The sequence below is a fragment of the Cyprinodon variegatus genome, unplaced genomic scaffold, assembly GCF_000732505.1.
Source record: "Cyprinodon variegatus isolate N-32 unplaced genomic scaffold, C_variegatus-1.0 Scaffold1114, whole genome shotgun sequence".
NCBI classification, from domain to species: Eukaryota; Metazoa; Chordata; class Actinopteri; order Cyprinodontiformes; family Cyprinodontidae; genus Cyprinodon; species Cyprinodon variegatus.
The window spans coordinates 130574-132723 of NW_015151567.1; the positions used below are offsets into that span (position 1 = coordinate 130574).

General features: G+C 32.8%; 1 protein-coding gene across 1 annotated transcript in view; it reads right to left on the reverse strand.

Moving 5' to 3' along the window:
- The window catches only part of ano8 (anoctamin 8), a gene marked incomplete at its 5' end in the record, with an annotated part of 31202 nt that overhangs the window by 25249 nt on the left and 3803 nt on the right, over positions 1–2150 (reverse strand). The window contains 2 exon segments of the mRNA XM_015400519.1: positions 1573–1669; positions 1785–1923. Coding sequence (XP_015256005.1) covers positions 1573–1669; positions 1785–1923 — 236 coding nt within the window.

Sequence of the window (2150 nt, forward strand, 5' to 3'; positions counted from 1 at the left end):
ACGTGACTAAGAAAACGTAACGGGATTGGCTTCCCTTTTTACACTGAATTTAGACGCCGAATTTAAGACGGTGAAATAGAGCCAGTTGAATCTCAGGAGGCTGAAAATATTGAGTTTGAATTTTGAAAGGTTGAATTTTTTTATATGCAGATTTTTTTAATATTGAAAATTTAAACTGAAAAATAAGTATTGAAAATGTAATCACTTTGAAATAGTAATGTGATTTTTTAGCTTGAAGAGAAAATAAATGAAATTTCAACTGTGTAGAAATAATGACAATGACATTTTTTTAGGTCAAAAATGTGTTCTGAATATATTTTAACAGTGAAACAGTAAGAACAAACATACAACATTTAAATTTCAGTGGCATTTTTAATTCAAATCCCAGAGACACAGATTTACTTCCATAGAAAATGTACTTTTTTTCTTGAGAAAACCACCGTGAAAAAGTATCGGAGGGAGACGGCCGCTCTGGGCTTCTGTAAACCAGCAAAACTTGAAGGGGAATAAATATTTTTCTGGATTGCTATGATCATAAAAACCCATTAAACAAATACTTTCAAAACATGTTCTACAATTTAAGGGATAAAATTAGGGCTGAAACAATTAAACGGATAAATCATGATTAATCGATAATTGAAATAATAGTCAACTAATTTAGAAATGAATTAATAGTTAAAACTGGAGTACAGAGATTCTAAAAGATGCCTTTAGCTGACAGAGCGACTCACAGAGAGCAGCAAATATATCTAAATTGTAAAAAAATATAAACATTTTACCTTTAAGATAAAAAAAGAACTATTTCATCTGCCAATATGCTTTATCAATAACTTTTCAGGTGGAAATTTTTTTGTTTCAGCTGGTTTAAATTTGTAAAAAAATCTTTTTTACAAATTTAAAACAAGGGGGGGCAGTGTGTTTTCATGGGGACACAAAAAAGCATAAAATAAAAAACAGGGAAAGGGATTCAAATATTTTAAGAGAGCTGCATCAAGTAAAAATTTCTATTCGATTAGGTTTAATTACAAATCTATGTCTTATTAGTTCAATATACGTTCATAATTTAGGAATTTTACTTTATTTTAGCTTAATTTAAGTTAAAATTACTGTTTTCTATAAAATCTGAATTAGAACTCAAGAAAAACGGATAAATTCAGCTGTAAAAAGTAGAGTTTTTTTTTAAATTTGTTTTGAAAAAAAAAATTTAGCAGAAGAAACAGATCCTATCGCAATAGCACTGAAGCTATCGCAGTATTGTTTGGAAATAATTAGTAAAACACAATTTTTAAAGAAAAAAAATAAAATAGATCCGAAGGACGTATCAGTTACCATGTGTTTATCATCATTAGTATTTTCTTTGAGTATTATATCTTCAATAGAGCGGCCAGGATATGATCTACAGGGGCACTGGCCCCTGTCTAGAACCGCCAATGCTTTTACTATCCGATTATTAATCAATCAATCAAAAAAATAATCCACAGATTAATTGATTTGAAAAATACTAATTATTTGCAGCCCTGGATCAAATAAAGAGAAAGAAATGGAGCCATTAGAGGCTGAAGATCAGCTCACTGATTGGCTGTCCCTCCAAGAAGTGGATGTTGTGGAGCATCTCTCCCTGTTTGGCACGCAGGTTATCCAGCCAATACTTGATGATGCTCTGACGCTCCTAAAGACAACAAGAACACTGAAACAAAATGGCACCTATTGTTCCGAGACGTAGATCTGAGAAACATGGCGGCATTTCAGGACGACGCCAAGGACAGGAAGTGTGGATTTCTAACCTGTGAGGTGAAGAAGCAGAGCTCGCTCTCAATGTTCTCATAGATATTATCCTCCTCACAGGAAAAGCGCCGCATCCCGCCACCAAACTGGGGCTTTACGGTCTTGTATATCCCCATTTGCTCCGCCCCTCGCAGTAAGCTGTCAGGAAAAAGAAAATATGGGGAGAAAATGTTTCCAATATTTTTGAAGGCAAAGAAGACGCACCAAGAAAGGATATTTGAAGAAATGAAAAATAGAACTTTAAAAACTTCTCAACCCGATTAAACTCAACGAGTATTGGGAGGAATTTATAATGTGTGTGCAAAATATATATATATTTTTACAGTTTGCTCTCTTTTTACTGTTTAATTTTTTCACATATTACT